The sequence below is a fragment of the Chionomys nivalis genome, chromosome 13 (genome assembly GCF_950005125.1).
Source record: "Chionomys nivalis chromosome 13, mChiNiv1.1, whole genome shotgun sequence".
Taxonomy (NCBI): Eukaryota; Metazoa; Chordata; class Mammalia; order Rodentia; family Cricetidae; genus Chionomys; species Chionomys nivalis.
Genome location: NC_080098.1, coordinates 34,223,047 through 34,240,056, shown reverse-complemented (window position 1 = coordinate 34,240,056; position 17,010 = coordinate 34,223,047). Strand labels below are relative to the sequence as shown.

The window sequence follows — 17,010 nt, the reverse complement described above, 5'->3', positions numbered from 1 at the left end:
TCTATCACAGGAGAAAGCATCTTCATAGGGATGAGTGATGGGCTAATAAAAGGGAGTTGGCAGGTGGCTTGCATTCTGCTGTTTGGTCCATCAAGTGTTTGGCATATATTACTTTCTGTCAAAAATGGGAACCCGTCACTTTCGGGGCTGTAAAATAGAGATTGTTCTCATGTCTACTAGAAAAAACTTTGTGGGTATGTCAGGTTAGGCTCTGTCATTTCAAGCCAAGTCATGATTGGCAGTCTTGGCTATATCCTGTTTCCTTGGTAATGTAGTTGAGCTTTTCTGAACATAGTGTTACGTGGTTCCTGGGTTGCATTGTCACCCAAGTTTTGCAACATGGAAACAAAATTATGTGTGAATGTCAATTGTGTAGGTTCTATAGTGTTCTTTCTTTTTCATTTATTTTTTTTATTGATTTTATTGAGCTCTACATTTTTTCTCTGCTCTCTCACTTTCTCTCCCCTCCCCTTCAACCCTCTCCCATGATCCCCATGCTCCCAATTTACTCATGAGATCCTGTCTTTTTCTACTTCCTATGTAGATTAGGTCAATGTATGTCTCTCTTAGGGTCCTCATTCTTGTCTAGGTTCTCTGGGATTGTGAGAGGCTGGTTTTCTTTGCTTTATGTTTAAAAGCCACTTATGAGTGAGTGCATATGATAATTGTCTTTCTGGGTCTGGGTTACCTCACTCAATATGATGTTTTCTAACTCCATCCATTTGTCTGCAAATTTTAAGATGTCATTATTTTTTTCTGCTGTGTAGTACTCCATTGTGTAAATGTACCACATTTTCCTTACCCATTCTTTGGTCGAGGGGCATTGATAGTGTTCTTGAGTAAATTGTTTATCTTCATTTGTTTTCTTGCATAATTGATGTTCATGTCATGTTGCTGAACATTCCAAATGATTTCTACATTTCTCCTTTTCCCCGCCAGTATACATAAGCCTGCCTGACTGACTTCTTCTCCCGTCATTATTTACTTATTTATTCAGTTAGTTTTGAGACAGAATTTGAGATATCCCAGACTTACCTTAACCTGTTCTATAGTCTAGGGAAGTCTTTAACTAATTTCTGGCCCTTCTTCCTACATCTCCCCAGGGCTGAGATTACAATTGTGTGTCACCACTTAGAGTTTATGAAGTGCCAGGGATTGACACATGGCTTAATGCATGCTAGGCAGAATTACTGCTTACTGAGCTGCATCTCTAGCATAGAGACTCATTTTAATATCCCAATGCTTTTATTGATGGCCTCTTAAACTCTTAGGGAAGACCACCCATGTCTTCTAGGATCCATATCCTTTGTGAGACCTATTATGGATCCTGGATACTCAGAGAATGGCCTTAAACATTGGCGTTTATTAGAGATGCGCTGTTAGTACCACCCAAAGCCTACAGAACAGGAGTGTACATTTTAGCAAGATCCTCTGGCGTCAGGATGCATGTCAGGATATGGGAAACAATCATGCTGGTCACAAGTATGATTAAAAATTCAGTTCATGGTAGAAACAATGTGGATATGGCTTTCAGATTCAGATACATTAGATTTAATGATTCAGTTCCTGGAAACATGTGTAACAAGTCTTAGTGAGGAAAAAGTTACACTGTGCCTCATTTTCTCCTCCTATGTGTGTGACTAGTCTTTGTATCACATGGGAATAGTGAGGAGCAGACATGCTCCGTGCCTTTGGGAACTATGTGATGCTTTCCCTGTTTTCAGAGTTATTTAGTAGGGCTGCTGTTCTCGCGAGTCCCCTACCTACCCTCAGCTCTTATTGTCTTCACCCCTGTTCACTTCCATGTCTTTAATTCATGAATAGTTCCTTACTAAATAACATCGGGCAGTCTCCAGCTTTCCCCAAAGGTTCTTTTGCCTTAGAGTGTTGTTTGCATAATAGAGCTGGGTCCATAGGACATGTAATACAAAATAGTAGGAGGCCTCTGGGATTTGCTAGCCTGAGAGCACATCAGTACCATTTCCAGCTTTCTCATTATACTGCGAGTTTGGAAACCACCATATAGCTTTCATCTTGTCGTAGATTATGTAAAGCACTTCATGTTATTTTATTTTGCCATGCAGCACATGAATTTTGCATTTGCTTTTACTTATAGGGAAATCAGGCTATTTTTTTTCCCCCAGCAAATGGCTTTTCAAGTAAAATGAATGTTCACTCAAATTAATAAGCAACCAGCAGTGGACTTGGAGGGTGGAAGTTAACAGCCGGCCTCAGCCCGTGGCAGGCATTATCTCTGCTTTCTGCGCCACGGTGCGGCAGCCATGTAGGACATGCGAGCAAATGACAGACACCAGAAAGGTTTAAAATGCAAAGCAGAACTGTGGGTTTTTTTTCTCAGATGCACACAGCATTTGCTTGAGTTAACCAAAGCAGCTGATTTTCTGTTTCTGGAGATTCATCCCACTTACTCATCTTTTCCCTTCTGTTCTGCAGTGGAATGCAGTACAGGTACATTCGTCGATGCAGGGCTTCTGGGGCAGCCCTCTTAAGGGAGGACGCATGAGAGGATCAATAGGTACTTGGATTCTTTCCTCTGTTGTGTATCCTCCTGTGAGTTTGCGGTTGACATGTCAACATACAAGTGGTGGGATTGAGAGAGTCAGTACGTGCCCTGCAGGCTTGAGGGCTGTCTTTGCGCTCTCACCATCCAGGTGAAAGAAACACGAAACAATCAGGCATAGAAGAATATGCCTCTGCCCCCAGTCCTAGAGAGGGGCACAGGAGGACACCTGGGATTCATTGCTCGGCCTTTTGAGTCAGTGAGTTCCAGACTCAGAGAGAGACCTTGTTTCAAAAAAAAAAAAGAAGTGAAGAGGGATTAAGGAAGACACCCTGATCAGATCTCTGTTCCCCTACTACAATTGGTAGTATTTTTTTTTTAACATTTGCCATAAATAATAGAACCTGATAAATGGGATGATATTTTGTTACAAAATAACTTCATCTCCTCTTACTCAGAGTCTGTTCTCTCCTGGAGTCATTGCGGTAGAACTTTGTCTTGCATCATCATTTCAGAGATTGAAGGCCTTGCCTGAGATCACATGACCTAGTGCAAGGCAGAGCCAGGATGGCAGATTCTGCCTATTCTTTTTTGCAAGGCATAGTGGGCTGGTCATGATCTTGCTACGTAGCCTAGTCTGACCTTACTTAGGAACTCTGTGCCTCTTCTTGGATTAGTCACAGTCTCTGTGTCAAGTCATCCTGTCGATCACCTTTTCCCATGAGCATATTTGTCTGCAACCCTGCTTTAGTAATTTGTTCGAATCCCTTGTTGTATTTCCAAGCATTGGACTCACAAATGGTCTTGCTGCGTTTTTAAGCAGCCCGGGATCTTCTCAGATAGGATCTGCAACTGTGTGGTAAAACTAGAGCGACTTACCATCAACTGGAACCCAGTTGAGTTATTGGCATATTTCCCTGAGTTAGTTTTAGACTGACATGCATGCCAGCCTGTAGAACCCGTTTTGTTCTTGAACATGTTCAATGTCCTCAGAAACAAATGGTTTCTTGGTACTTCTGGTGATTGAAACTGCATGAGTGTGGAATAGAAAAATCCTGCCTTCATTTGTAAATATTTGCCTTTGGTGATAGCAATGAGAAAATTGATGACCATCAGTGGCCCTGGCTCTTCCCTTTCTCCAGCATCCAGTTTCTTTCTTACGGATTAAAAGTATCCAGGGACTGACACTGTATAGCCTTTTCTGGTGACAATTCTTACACATGGCTCATGTTCTAGTTTCCTTTCTGCTCCCATGATTAAGAACAAGCAAACCAATGAAAACACCCAGACCAAAAGCAACACTGGGGAGGGAAGAGTTTATTGGTCTTCCATCCTAGGTTTTAGTCCATCTTTGGGGGAAGTTAAGGCAGGAAACTTAACAGCTAGTCACATTACATCAAAGGTTAAGCAAAGAAGAAATTAGCATAGCCTTCCTTTCTTGCTTTCTCTCAGATAGCTTTGTCCCCTCATATTCTGTTGAGGACCCTTTCTTGGGGAATAGTGCTTCCCTCAATGGGCTAGCTCTTCCTGAATTGATTCACCATGAAGAAATGCCCATAGGCCTACAAACCTGATCTAGATAAATCCTCATAAAGACTTTTCCCCAAACGATTCAAGGTTGTGTCTAGTTGGTGGTCAAAACTAACTAGTATAGCTCACACTTAATAATTTTAAGGTATTTTATTTGATTAGTGTGCCTGGTGCCCATGGCAGTCAGAACATGATACCCAATTCCCTAGATCCCCTGGAACTGGAGTTACAGATGGTTATGTGGGTACTGGGAATGAAACATGGGTCTTTTGCAAAAGCAGCAAGTGCTTTTAACTGCTATCTATACACCTCAGATTATTGATAGGTAATAAAATCCCGTTTTTCTAGATCTTACTTAGCCCAGCCTTGTGGAAGCTCACTTTTCTTTCTGTTTCTTTCTGCAGGACGATGAGGTGGTTCTGCAGTGCACTGCGACCGTCCACAAAGAGCAGCAGAAGCTATGCTTGGCAGCAGAAGGGTTTGGCAACAGACTTTGTTTTTTGGAGTCTACATCCAATTCCAAGGTGGGTTGAGACCGATGGAGTATTCGCGTCTCACTCATGGTACTGAGTTTGTGCCTGAGCCCTGGATTGCTTTCTATGGGACAGACAACTTGTAAACTAAAAGAGATAGGAAATGTTTTCACATCTTCATCTGAAAGCTGAGTCTTTATGGTTCTCAGAGAATTGGGGTGCACTGTTCACAAGTGTAGAGAAGGCCTTGATTCATGATGGCAATTTGGGAGTGGAGAAGCAAATATGTTCATAAATGATGTGATTACTGAAGGGGGAAAGGCCTGGGAGGAAAGCAGAGTAACCAGGAAGACAGAGATCCAGGGAGGCCTTGTTCTGGGGAGGTGTTGTTCTTTACAGAGCTCCGCTTCAGGAAGGCTTTTTTGAGAGAGTAATAGCAGAATAGACCAGACTGAAGTGACTACGTTCGCGAAATTTCCACTAAGAAGAACAAAACCCTGCAACATCTCCTGGGCGGGAACGAGGACTGCTGTACCAGCACAAGGGGACCGGTTGTACTAGAGGAAGTCTATAAGGATGACTTAGAGCCTGGGATGGGAAGGAGTCCAGGTTGTTTTGTAAGGCAGAGGGAGACTGTAGGGGTGGGACAGTGGAGCTGGGCAGTAATTCCATTTGTCTGAAGGGCTCTAAAGAATCTCATGGCTCTTACAGGGATTTGGGACCATGGAGAGTGAGAGAGGAAACTGGGAAGGAGCAGGAAGGTGCTTGATTTGTCTGGTTGGCAGCCGATTCTTCCTCTTACTTGGTACTGTGGTTATGGGAATTGTGATTGGATTTAGACTATGCTCCAGGAACACCCTGGGTCTGTTGACAGGTCAGTTGGTGAAAAATTAGAGAAAGAAGATTTTTCTGGGAGTCATAAAATGAATGAGAAACGGCCCGTGCAGTGATCTCTTGTGCAGTACTTTTGGGTTTATAGTGTTCTTGGTGTGCATAATCTCATTTCAATTCCACCATAAGAGAAAGTATGTATTGCGATCATACTTATTACACAAATAAAGAACTGGAAATAGACATCAATTTCTAGACTTGAAATATTCAACATGACTTCAACAACACTGTTGGCAAGGGCTGTGCACACTTATACCAAAACTTTTGGCTTCAAATATTTTCTCATTCTTTCATAATGCAGCATCTTTTAGTTGCAAACTAACAATGAGTATATATAACATATTTATTATAGTTATTTATGCCACGTGATGTTCTTTATAACTATCAATGTTAGATATATTATGCACCTGTTTTGATTTTGTTTTAAGACAAGGACTAATGTAGTTAAGTATATGTTAAGGATAGTATACTCTTCCTTAGATTTTTTTTTGCAAACGGTCTCACATAACTCAGGCTCACTTTGAACTTTCCATGTAGCCCAAGGAGGCCCATGAACTTTATGACCCTTCTGTTTCCATTTTCTGGTGCTGGAATTTCAGGTGTGCACCAATACACCTGGTTTCTGCAGTGCTGGATTTGAACTCATGGATGTAGGTAAGAACTCAGCCAACCGAGCTTCATCCCAAGTCCTCTTCTTACACTTACTTTTCATTTGACAAATTTTATTGGAACATTGTCTTTATAAAATTTACTGTGATATGTCTAGTTATGAAAGCTATTATTTGAAAACCAGCATCTTCATATTTAGCATGTTCTTTGGTTTTTCACATTTTTTGTGTGTGGCTGGAATAAGTTTCTGTGGTTAACTGACTCTTCAAGAATACTTTCACTTTTTGTGGGTATTTGTCTACATGCATGTATGTTCATCATGTGTGTGGTGCCATTGGAGGTCAGAACACAGCATCAGATACTGTGGGACTGAATTACAGGCAGTTGTCAGCTGCCATATGGACGCTGGGCACCAAACCCAGGTCCCCTCTGAAAGAGCAATAACCTCTGAGCCATTTCTCCAGCCTTGTAGCCTGATATTTGATTATCCTCATTATATCGAACATTGTATTAGATGATATTGTTTTGATTCTTTGTTAAGGGAGTTGGTTTCTGATACTAAATAATATTATGGGTTAGGGAGATGACTCCATTGGTAAAATGCTTGCGCACACATGGGTCCAAGTTTCATCCCCAGAATCCACATAAACAACTTTGGCATGGTGATGCATACCTGCAATCTGGACATTGGGAAGGCAGTGGCAAATAGTGGGACTCACTGGCCTGACAGCCTAGTTTCCTTAAATTGCTTAAGGCCAATGAGAGACCCTGTCTTAAAACTTAAAAAAAATGTGGACAACACCCAAGGAATGACACCCAGGGTTGTCTTTTCTCCTCACATCTGGTAATACACATTCCTAGTTCAACAATGGGTCTACCAATTGACAATCAAGCATTCACATAGGCCTAGCTAGATCTTCACCTTAATGGTTTAGTTCTTAGCAGGGAAACTTGACTCTTTATTTGCTGTAGATGATCCAATGAGCCGAATATATAATCCTTTACATTCACAGTGTCTTACATTCTTTCTCTAATGAAAGTCTGTAGTACAAAAAGTTACATTGGCTTGTTTATAGAATGTAGATTTAAAGTCAAAGCCCATGCTGGGCAGAGCACTGAGTTGTCTTCTTATTTTGTTACAATGTAAGATCCTTCCTCTCCACCCTTTAGGTAGCTGCATCTCTGGGCCATGTTAGCCTGGCTCCTGTCCTTGCCTGGCTTCATTTGGATAGGCACAAGCTCTCTTGTTCTTTTCTCCCGCAGCTTTTGCTCTTTGCCTTTTTCATGTAGAGCTGGGGCTCTGGGCTTCCGTTTTCAGGACTTAGCAACTTTGAGACAGAAGCTGATTGCTGCTAAAAATAAGGGAAGGGGGCTTGTCCATTAAAGCCCACTTAAAACTACCTCTCTTCCTGGTTACCTTTCCCCAATTACCATTGTAGTCCCCATTTTGAGCCTGTATTTCTGGGAATTGCTGTTTGGTCTGTGTCCTTCTGTCTTTATAGGACATTGCAGAGTTTATGCTGATGTTCCTCTTGCCTCTATGTATCAAGCCCTGGACCTCTGGGGACCAGATTTAACTTCTTTCTTGTCTTTTGGTGACAAGCTCTGTGGCCTGGACTAGAAAAATTTAACAAGTAATGACAAAGAGACAGAAGTCCAGGCCTTTGTTCATGATCGCAGTATGCAAACACAACTGTAGTCCCTTATTTCACCTGGATATAGCTGAATTTGACTTTCATTGGTAGAAAAATGGGATGTAGTTTCCCTTTCTCCAATTGGTATCTCCTGCGTTTATCATGGAATAAGGAGCATAGAGTGATTGTCGGCAATAACCAGTCAGACTATATAAATTATAAATGAAGGCCTGGAAGCAGTCCCAGAAATAGCTCAAGCCTTAGCATCTTTCCATCAAAGGCAAAACTGCCTTCCTGGAGGAGATTATGCATTATGCTCCTAAGATGTTTATTCAGGCTCATCTTTCCCTGGAAGGGAAGGTCTGAAATATCAACATAGATTTTCCTGTAGAAAACAGAAATGTTTACCTCTCATGACATGATTGGTTATTTCTCACTCAACACGACAAGAGTTTGCTGTGCTTTCCTTATACAATTGGCATTTCATTTTTGCCTCTATAAAGGTGGGAAGTCGGGCTTTGAATTTTGGGTAGCAACTCTGAGGCAGAAGTCAATTTTTAACATTTCACTTGGGGGTTGGAGTGGTGGTTCTGGGGTTAAGAGTGCTTTCAGCTGCTGAAGACAGTTGAAGTTGGTTACCAGTACCTTTGTTGGGTGGCTCGCAACTGCCTGTGACTCCATCTCCAGAGGACTGGATGCTCCCTTCTGAATTCTGTGGGCACTTACACATGTGTGCACATACCCCACTGACTGCTGGCCACATGAATAAATCTTTAGGAAACTTTTAGAGACCTTAGGTGGGGAGAGGCTTCGTTGAGAGCTTAGAGAACTTACCATGGAGACGTGAGTTTGAACCTTCAGAGTTCATATCATCACTGCTTCGAATTTCAGGGCTGAAGAGATGGATCCAGGCAGATACCTGGGGATCACTTCTGGCCAGCCTAGCAGCATCAGCTAGTTCCAAGAAGTGAAAGACTCTATGTCAGAAAAAGTAAGGCATATGGCTCCTTAAAAATAGCACTGGAGGGTGATCTCCTGCCTCCACATGCACACATGAGCCTGTGCACTAGTGCATCCTTGCATATAGACATGCATAAAAATATGAGGGAGATACCATAAGTTATCAGGCAATCATAGTTTTTAAATCTTGTTTACTTTTTGTCATAAAAACAGAGTTACATAGGGTATAAAACACTGTCTCCACATCTCTACATAACATATCAGGCGAGCTCAGTGATTGGCATTCTTACACATGGCAACAGTGAGCGAACAGGAAGATGCAAAGGAAAGATTTCGTGTGTATTGTTTCCCAATCTGGTGACAAGAACATATTGGAGAGCATAGTTGACCAATGTGAAGGAGCAGCCTTGTCCACAACCACACCCTCCCCTCCCCCAGAACCAAAGATCCCTATACCTTAAAATTAAGAAGCACAGTAGGAAATAAATCTTGGGTTGAAGGAGAAGCAAAATGAAAGGAATACGGAATTATGTTTCCTGTATAGAAAGATAAAGCAGGATTCTTAGGATGTGTGTGGTGTAGTGAAGCAGTGAAGATAGTATTTATAGCATTAAATTCACATGTTCTTCCAAGTGAGGAAAATGAGCAACTAAGTAGAAAAGTAGGGAAAGAACAACGAAATCTCCACAGGAGAGCAGCAAGACGGAGCGGTCAGGTTCACTGAGGGGCTAGTTTCAAAAGCTAGTTCTTTGAAAGAAAATCAGTAGAAACACCAGCAATCAATCTAATGAGAAAGGACAAGATCTCATATAGTCAAATGTTAGGTTTCATATGGGTTGAAGGGTTAATAACCCAAACAGAGGAAATTAAATCATAAAAAGACACTTACCCACTCGTATTCAAATGAATTTGAAAATATTCATGAGATGAATAATTTGCGACCCAGGCTAGCTACCGCAGGCTACTGATCTTCCTGGCTCAGCCACTCCTGAGTGCTGGGGCTACAGATATGCACAATATGTATAGGGCCCTATTGTATTTTAAAAATATAAGTAGAATGGCCCTGTGGAGTGGTTTGTACTAGAAATCCTAATACTTGGGATACTGGGACCGGATTGCAATGAGTTCACAGTCAGCCTAAGCTACATCAAGAGTTCAAGGAAAGCCTAGGCTGCAGAGGAAAACCCTGCCTCAAAGGTACAAGCAAAGGTGCGCTTCTGTGCCCAGCTTTCTGTGCTTAGGACCTGAGGTCCTCGAGTTTTTGCAGCCTGAGCCATCTCTCCTGTCCTTGGCACACCTTTTAAAAAGGACACATCGTGTGTAGAGTGTAGGCTTCATCCCTGGATGTGGCCTGCCCTGCCTGGCTTTGCAGATGATCTAGTCAGTTATATCAGAAAACCCACTTCTGACCAGAGTGGCTTATGGGGGGCACAGCCTGGGAAATGGAACAGTTCTCATTTTTCATTATTCTTGTCACTTCCCATGACTTTGTGACCTGCAAGATACTTTATTAAGTAATAAGCAGTTCACCTAACGTGTCTTTGGTAAATTTACATTCCCCAATGGTGTTAACTTGAATTACATGAAGAGACTACTCATGACTGATGTTTAATAGCTCTATTAAACCAATCAAAAGGATGGAAGTGGGAGGACCTTGGTCTTCCTGTAGGGCAGGGAATTTGGACTGCTCTTCAGTATCGAGAGGGAGGGGGAATGGACTGGGGGGAGGAGAAGAGGAGTGGGGATGGGGGAGGGGAGTGGGGGGAGGGGGCAATGTGTGGGAGGAGGGGTGGGAAATGGGAAACGGGGAGCAGTTGGAAATTTTAATTAAAAAAGAATAAAAAAAAATGATAAAAAAAAAAAAGAGAAAAAAAAAAAAAAAAAAAAAAGGTACCTTTCACAGAGTTTGATCAAATACCCAGGGGTTCTTATAAATTCTTTGCATCTAAAGATGTCACAGACTCTGTGTTGCTTAGACTGGTCCTTGTCCACAGCATGCATAAACATCACTGTTAATTTTTTATCTGTCTTTTAAGAGTTGCCAGTGAGCTCTTCTCAGGCTTCAGGAGAGGTGGTTCAATGGTAAAGAACACTTGTGGCTCTTGAAGGGGACATGGGTTTGATTTCTAGCACCTACATGGTGGCTCACAACCATCTGGAACTTCAGTTCCTTGAGCTCTGACTTCCTGTTTTGGTCTCTGCAGACACTGTACACATGTGTTACACATACGTATATAGTAGGCAAAACACCCATACATATAAATTTAAAAAGAAAGAAAGCTTTCCATTTCTCATAGTTTCTCTGGCATCCCTTTAATTACAAGTATTTCTTCCCATAATGGGATATGAAAAAGCAGAACTTTATCTCTGGCGACTTCTCATTTCAGGATATTATTCACCCCATCAATAATGCATGGGGCATCAATGATGCATGACAGTTGTTCTGGTCCAGATGAACTGCTCTTCTTTCTCAAGTGGGAAAATTTGAATAATAAAAATGTCAGTATGAGATAAATGCTAGATGATGTAAGAAAGGTTGGCTTTCCAAACCAGGTTCGTGAGACTTCTTAAACTTCAGAGGCTTCTCTCATGGCATGTTTCTTCCAGCATCTGATTGAAATAATAAAACATGCTATAGGGAAACAAATACAAGTGTTATTGTAGCTCTGCTTATTCATTTTTGCTTTTAGGGAACTTTTGTTTGTGCAGAGGGGACACAAAAGAAAGACCAGCGTGTTGGGGAAAGAATGTGAATTTTTCAACAATCACTTTTTCTTACCAGTATCCTTGTGTTTTGTTATATATCACTTGTTTACATGTATTTTAGGAGGAATAAAAAATAGCCAGTGTGTGTGTGTGTGTGTGTGTGTGTGTGTGTGTGTGTGAGAGAGAGAGAGAGAGAGAGAGAGAGATAGCTCCACAAGGGCGGGGGAGATGGCACGGTTGGTAAAGTGCTTGACTTAGAGCTTGATTCCCAAACCCATGGAGAAAGCTGGCCACGGTGGCACGTGCTTACAGTTCTACTGCTGAGGTGGCAGAGACAGGTCGAGCTCTGAAGCCTGCTGACTGGCTAACCTAGCCTACTTGGTGAACTCTAGGCCAGAGAGAAAGAGAGAGGGAGAGCGCCTGCTTCAGCAAGTCAGGTGGCTAGCTTCTGGGAATGACAGTCCAATGTTGTCTTCTGATCACACACACACGTGTGTTGCACACACCCAAGAAAATTTAGAGTAAGCGATTTTATGCTTAAATCGCATTTTGATGGAACAGAAGACTTGTAACATTTGATTGGGGGAACAGATCACTACATTGGGCTAGAATGGAACTGTGTGTTTCTACAAGTTATAGGTGAATAACTCCTGCTAGAATTTAAACACTCATTCATGCTGCTGCCCAGTTTGGAAAGAATAGCTACAGAAGGACATAATTGTAGAATGAGATGGCATGATTGAAATTCTTTATCTCAGAAACATTTTATGCAGTTCTAGATTATAAATGCAACATCAGTATATTACCTTATAAGCTGAGATTAATTCTGAGGAAATTTCATAGGTTTTAATGAATCTTTGTCGTGGTGAAGGTATGGCTGCTCTAGTTCTTTGTAGGCTTTATTTGCAAGATCTAGAAAACGAAATGAAATGAAAACTTTAGAAGAAACAACTTTTGCCCATCATCTGCTGGAGATCTCAGCTAAGCATGGAGCAGGTGGGACTGCCTGGAGCAGATACCTCCTGGGGTTTCCTCTTGCTAGTGGAGTTCCTCCAAGCTCTGGAAGAAGACTGGCAGGTGCTCTAACCCACCCATTCTGTCTGCTGCATACCCAGGTGCCATGCTGGCAAGTGAAGTGAGCAGTGGGGTTGCATTCATGCACCTCATCCACCAGCTCAGTCTCTGCCTGATGGTATGGGCTTTGGAGGCCAAGAAGGTTAGGATTTGTTAAGCTTTAGGTTCTGCCCAATAGGCGCTAAAGACCTTTGGGAATTAACAGCCTTCTAGAATCTCAGGTGGGGCTGGGTATTTGATGATAGTTTATCTGTCCCCAAATCAGAGAACAAATATTTGTAGGGGAAAGAGAAGCTTCTAGTCTCACCCCCTTTTCCATTTCTCATGTGTGTTTCATGCATGCATACGCATGCATGCTTTTTGAATGTATGTTTTCTAACATAGTCTCCATAAACACAGGACGCTCTGGGTATTTCCTTATTTGACTTCTGGGATTATAGCCAGGATACCACACCTACCCAGAATTCACATGGGGTACGGGGATCTGAACTCAGGACCTGGGTCTTGGGAAGCTCTAAACTACGGATACCATTATCTCCACATCCTGAAGCTTCCAGTCTTTGATACTAAACTCTGAATTTGAAGAAGAGTACTGTTGTGTTGGGGGCTTTCGTGCTCCTTCCTTTCTAGATGAGAGTGTGGCTTAGCTGTGGTAGATACATAGCAGCCAACAGAGCTGGCTTGGCAGCTTTTCTGGGAAGAGCCAGAGAGAAAATATTTTAGTTATCTTGGGTCATGTTTTCTTCTCAACTCTGACATTTAGCCCCAAAGCAGCTGTAGACAGTATGCAAATAGATGAGCCTGGCTGTGAGCCTAAAAATTGTATGAATGGGCACTGAAATGTGAATTTCAGATGTTTCACCTGTGTATGTGTTTGTCTTGTACGTGTGTATAGGGATGTGCAAGATGTGTGTGTGTGTGCATGCAGGTGGAGGCCACAGGTCAAAGTCAGTAGTTTTCTCCAGTGGCTCTCCAACTTCTTTCTTTCTGTGTGTGTTTATGTGTGTGTTGTTTGTGTGTGTGTGTGTAGGGTCTCACGGAACCAGGAGCTCACCGATTGCCTGGACTGACTGTCCAGTGAGCTCGAAGTTTCCTTCAGTGACTGCTTCCCCATTCTGGGATTACAGACATGAGCTGTTGCCCAAGTTCCTTATTGTCTCCTGGGGGTCTGAACCCAGGTCCTCATGCTTGCAAGACAAGCATTGAGGTATCTCCCCAGATCCCCACCGTACTCCACCACCCACACAAAATAGGAAACTATTTTATTTCATGAGTTGTAAAAAAAAAATGTAGTGGCCATATATGGAGCATGGAAGCAACATGGCTCTGTCTAGTTTAATACATAGGAAGTATTACATTTCTAAAGAAGCAGCTGGAACAAATGCTATAAGACTAATATGCAAAATTATGGCAGAAGAGATTTCATGTGAGTTAAAAATTCTCATCCCATCTTAAAGCTAAGAGAGAGGAAAGACTTATCTTGAAGTGTTACTTGAGTATTATGACGGTGGAGGAATAGGGTTTGATGAATCCTTTAGATGGATGACAATAAGTTAATGTTTTTGAAATCTGAAAGGGACCAAATGGATAGAATTTGGTTGTGTAGATTATAAATAGAGTGTGGTGTAGAAGCGAGCAACTGCCAAGTGCTCTATTGAGGGATATGGTGGGCCTTCAGACTCCCTGTCTCCAGCGTGGTAACTGAAAGACAAGGAACAGGGGGCAGTTCTTGAATTGCATATCATATGCTCCGCATACTGGTTTGGTACTTTGAGACATGCTTCTACAGCCCCAGAGTATAAACCACCTGGTTCAGTTTTCCTATAAAACAAAACAGAGCTCTGTGCCTTTGAATATGCTCCACTTTCTCTCGCTAGCACAACCTTGCATACACTTTGCTTGAAGGACGTGAACTCCTCCTTTATTGAGCTGTTAAGCAGGATTTCCTTTGTAAAGCCTTCCTACATCTGTAATGCATACCCTTTCTTTCTGAAGAACCTGCTGGCAGAGACAACCATTTACCTGCCTCATCTCAGGAATTAACATATTTTTGAAGGAAGTAGATGCTCAATATATATTAATATATATTGATATGTATATATCAATATATACATACATATTGATTTTTAATTGCCTTTCATTCTTTAGACCCACAACAATACTTATCTGTTTATTATGAAACTTCATCACTTCATTTGGCTTTGAAAAGATTCTCCTATGCTCTCCATAACACACAGAGATTGCCTTCCTGCTTGGTGGAGTTAACTGAATATCTTTAGCATGAACTGAGTAAACATATCTGTGGCTACAATAATGCTTCATCCTGTACTGATTGACTATGGGCTTAGTGCAGCACACTTGGAGTGACATTTAATTTACTTCTTGATATAAAGAATGAATCCTTATTGTCATACTTACACATAATGTAAAGACTCAAAGACTTTACAGAAAAATTCCGAAGATAGATAATTACAAAATTTCTATGCTTAAAATGCTAAGATCTTTTGCTAGCATAACTTCTAACATTTTTCCATAAAAATATTTCAGCTGCAAACATTGGTATGTGAAAATGAAGATCATGAAATTATATTTTAATACAAAATGGGGCAATCTTTTTGAAAACTAGTTTGTTATTGTTGATAAAATTAAACTTTTATGACATAGTCCTGTAATCTGCTCTTGATTATCTATCTGAGAGTTATCAGCTTCTACTCAGAGTCTTGTAATAGTGTGTTTAGGCACTTTTTCTCATAACAGCCTCAAATTTAAAAGTAAGCAGAATTGACATCAACTGACAAAGGGATATTACGTAGTAAGAAAAAATAAACTATTCATTTGTTTCCATAATTACTAGAGTACTATGACTCTAGTGTCCTAGTTATGGTTTTCAGCACAGAGTGACATCTCCTGTTCCAGATTTATTAATCTGTACAACACAGATCCTTAGAAAAAAGACGGAAGTAACAAGTAAACAGCAATAACAAAAGCAACAACAAAGAGCCAAATGTATCTCTGTTGATAAAACAGTTGAACGTGAAGGGTTGGGAGGGGTAGATGAAAATCTGCTGTAGAGATAAGTAGATGTGTTTCTTCCATAAAATAGATGAACACATCGTGCTTTGCAAATTTGGCAGCTAAATGATAGTAGAAGAGTCTGAAAATGCATCAGATTGTGTGATTTTATGGGTAAAGTTTACTGCTTGAGAATTAATACTTGAATAAAACTGATTTTTATAAAAAGTTCCAAGAATCACAAACATCAAAGCAAAACTATTATTTCACAGCATTAAAAGGAAAGCTTTTTGGATACCAACAGGTCCTGTCCTACAGAAAACAAATGAGCAAAGCAGCAGGACAAAGCTCGGGTTGGGAACCAGGGTTTTAAGTTGTACAATAGGAGAATTTGACCGTGGAGAGTAAACAGAGGGCTTCCATGAGTTCATAATGAAAAGAGAGAATCTAAGTAGAAAACCATACTTCAAGCATTTGAAATTTCTCGAAGAGATGGAGCTCACACAGCTTCCTAATGTTTTGAGAATGTTTGGTAGTGTTTGGGGTGACCAATGAGAAAAGGAAGACCACATTGTGATGAGTTCTATGTGATCCTGGCAAATGGTCGCAAGGGTGGCTGTTTAACGTGGTGACAATGGGAATCCCTATACATTCTGTGAACCCATAAACATCTTTAGAAAGCAATATGGTACATTCACATAGACACAGAATGAAACAGAGAGAGAGAGAGAGAGAGAGAGAGAGAGAGAGAGAGAGAGGTAAATGTTTACAATGTATTTGACAATCTCCATCCTCCTGCTTTTCTCCCTGACCCTCACTGCATTTCCTTCCCATGCTCTCCTTTTTGTAACCTTCTGAATTCAGTTAGTGCTGTTTGTAAACATGTGAGTGTGAGGCTTGTATACACTAGAGTGTGGGCAACCACATGCCAGAGGCCATAGCCCCTGAAAAAACTGACTATCCTTACCCAGCATCCATGAAATGGCAATATCCCCTCAGCTAGAGACGAGGCCCCTTGAGCCCTTGCCCTGGCCACACTGGAATATTGACCTGCTTACTCTTGTACAGGTCTTGTGCATACAGCCACAGCTTCTGTGAGCTTATCATATCTTGTCACGTCTAGAAGGCACTGCTTCACTTCACAGCAGTGCTCCCAACACTCTGACTCCTACAGTCTCCCCATCTTCTCTCCCACAATGTCCTCTGAGTCCTGTGAGGGGGAGAGGGTGTGATAACAGATGTTTCACAGACGGCTGGACACTCCACAGTCACTTAAAGACCCTCCTATAAACATATTTGTCCTGGACCAACTGGTTCAATATGTGATCATGAAAGCATGCACAGACATGTCGATGTCAATTTATTTGTAATAGAAAACCAAGATCTAATAGAAGAAACACACTCGAGTGATGATGACATCAAATGCTAGTGAAGCTGTGGAGCAGTGGGAACTGTTCTCCATTCTGGTGAGAAGACAAACAGAACAGGCATGTCGGGGAATTGGGTAACACCTTTACATCAGTTCACATGCCTTCACTATGGGATTCAGTTACCACCATCATGGGCAAATGGCTTAAAATGTAAGGCCCTCTAGATACCT

The 17,010-nt window shown here is 41.5% G+C and overlaps 1 protein-coding gene across 1 annotated transcript in view; it reads left to right on the top strand.

Moving 5' to 3' along the window:
- The window catches only part of Ryr2 (ryanodine receptor 2), a 565,815-nt gene that overhangs the window by 174,941 nt on the left and 373,864 nt on the right, over window positions 1-17,010 (top strand). Inside the window, exon 2 of the mRNA XM_057787812.1 lies at window positions 4,456-4,575. Within this exon, the coding sequence (XP_057643795.1) occupies window positions 4,456-4,575 (120 nt within the window). The remainder of the gene's footprint in view (window positions 1-4,455; window positions 4,576-17,010) is intronic.